Below are 2,344 nucleotides of genomic sequence, written 5' to 3'. Positions count from 1 at the left end.
ACGTTTCTCATATATTTCTATGTGTTTATATATATATATATATATATATATATATATATATATTCATACACACGCGAGTGTGCGTACGTGCTCTTCTGTGTGGCAGAGCTGTCAACGCTGTCAATTCGTAGCCGATCGCCGTACGTCCGTTTCCCTGTCTACGAGTTACTCACGAAAGAAAGATTATCGATCCTCCGTTTCTTCAACACATGTCAGAATATCCGGTTTGTAAATCGCAATGCGAAACGATCGTTTGACGACCAGCATTGTGTTTTGTATAGAAAGGGCGGGAGAGAGAGAAAGAGAGAGAGAAAAAGAAAGAAGTTCTCCCGATGGTAGGCGAGAGAGGCTGACGAGATGGCTCGAGACGATTTTCGTATCGGCGCGTCTGTTGTTCTTTGTGGTTTAATATAAGACGGTTTTGTAACAAAGAAAAAATTACGTTTTATTAATAACAATTTTTGTGCGACGCGTGTACAAGCGTTTCATTAAAGTTCTAGCGTGACATAAAATACAATTCATTGCGACATCAAGTCGTTAGATTAAAATTCGCATTACAAATTATATTATATATTTGTACAAAAAAAAAGACAGGTGGAAAGGAAAATACAGAAAAACTCTTTCATTTCATTTACATGAATTTTGTAAACTTTAAAAGTGTAAAATTTTTTTAAATAAAGCTTTGGACGTGAGTAATAATGTTAAAGACTTTTCAAAATTAATTTAAAATAAATTTTTAAATTTTAATTTGATCAAAAATTATACTAATTGGGCTCTCGAGATTCAAAAATTATTAAATAATTTACGAACAATGAGAATGTTACACAGCGTGGGAATTGCGCAATTTATATAACAATCTTAAAAATTCACATAATATATTAAAAACAATGACTTCCAATTTCAAACAAACTCCTTGTCTTACATAGAGCATAATTTTAACCTTGTTCAACACATTCACCTTTTTCCCACACATTTATTATAATGTTATACGAATAGGTTGAAGATTGAAATAAATCGCGAAATGTTCTAAGAAGTTCGTATTGGAAATCATTGTTTTTAATATATTATGTGAATTTTTAAGATTGTTGTATAAATTGCGCACCAATTCCCACGCTGTGTAACGCTCTCATTGTCCATAAATTATTCGATAATTTTTAATTTGATATATTTTATATGTATAAGAACGATTTTTAGTAATCTTGCAAATTTCTTTTCTTCACAGATCTTTGCATAAACAATGGCAGCGTTACCACGAAGGATTATTAAAGAAACTCAAAGATTAATGCAAGAACCAGTTCCTGGTATCAGTGCAGTGCCAGATGATACAAATGCTAGATATTTTCACGTAATTGTAACGGGACCTGAAGATTCGCCATTCGAAGGTGGATTATTTAAGCTCGAATTGTTCCTACCTGAAGATTATCCAATGTCTGCACCGAAAGTTAGGTTTATAACAAAAATATATCATCCAAATATAGACAGGTAAAGATTGAAAATGTGATATGTCTATTTTGGTTATCAAAAACTTGCAACTTTTGCTTTTATCAAATTGTTTCTAATATTTCTTATGTTTCGCATCGAAAAAAATGCAAAATATCTTTCTTGACATGGATCTTTTCAATGATAAATTATCGTCAAAACCATTTGTGTACATTTGCATTTAATCAATTGAGCAATTAAAATAAAAATGATAAAAGCGGGTAATCTGTTTCAGTATATTGTGACGTTTTAATATAATTTACCTCGATTTATTTATAGATTGGGCAGGATTTGCCTGGATATCCTCAAGGACAAGTGGAGTCCAGCGCTTCAAATTAGAACAGTTTTGCTATCCATACAGGCACTTTTGAGCGCACCGAATCCCGACGATCCATTGGCAAACGATGTAGCTGAACTTTGGAAAGTCAATGAGAGCGAAGCGATACGTAATGCCAAAGAATGGACTCGAAGATACGCTATGGACAACTGATCTCAGCCTTGTCAAATCGCCCACGACAAAGCAAAGCGACGTTACTCCTACCTTTCCCAGACTTTTCGTCACCTTATCTGCACCAACTGCGTATCCGGCACCTGTGTCCACAATTTTGCTATAAAAGTAATAAAAGTTTTGTAAGAGTAAACAGAATGGATATTTTCTATATCGTGGGGGAAATGCAAAACACTGTTGGATTTATTCAATCGCTCATTGAGAAAACTTCGTAAATATCTTCCTATATTAACGTTGCGTATCTGCAAGAGGAAGCCTCTCTCTGTGTGTGTGTGTGAAGAAACACGGTGAGATTTGTTACATAAGTTTGAAATTATGTTAAGGAAAAGTATGCGACATACAATTCTTTCAATATAT

General features: G+C 33.7%; 1 protein-coding gene across 3 annotated transcripts in view; it reads left to right on the top strand.

Annotated features, from left to right (window-relative positions):
- Positions 1-2,120, top strand: part of LOC108692810 (ubiquitin-conjugating enzyme E2 N) — a 3,280-nt gene extending 1,160 nt beyond the window's left edge. For 2 of the 3 annotated variants that reach the window (XM_018201303.1, XM_018201302.1), the window contains exons 2-3: positions 1,223-1,482; positions 1,759-2,120. In XM_018201303.1, coding sequence (XP_018056792.1) covers positions 1,238-1,482; positions 1,759-1,969 — 456 coding nt within the window. In that variant the 5' untranslated portion in view covers positions 1,223-1,237 and the 3' untranslated portion in view covers positions 1,970-2,120. Of the gene's footprint in view, positions 1-94; positions 225-1,222; positions 1,483-1,758 lie in introns of those variants that run through there. The other variant, XM_018201304.1, reaches the window with a different exon arrangement.
- Positions 2,121-2,344: the final 224 nt, after the last annotated feature.

The sequence above is a fragment of the Atta colombica genome, unplaced genomic scaffold (assembly GCF_001594045.1).
Source record: "Atta colombica isolate Treedump-2 unplaced genomic scaffold, Acol1.0 scaffold82, whole genome shotgun sequence".
Taxonomy (NCBI): Eukaryota; Metazoa; Arthropoda; class Insecta; order Hymenoptera; family Formicidae; genus Atta; species Atta colombica.
The sequence above is the reverse complement of the archived record's forward strand: the minus strand, read 5'-3'. Positions and strand labels throughout refer to the sequence as shown.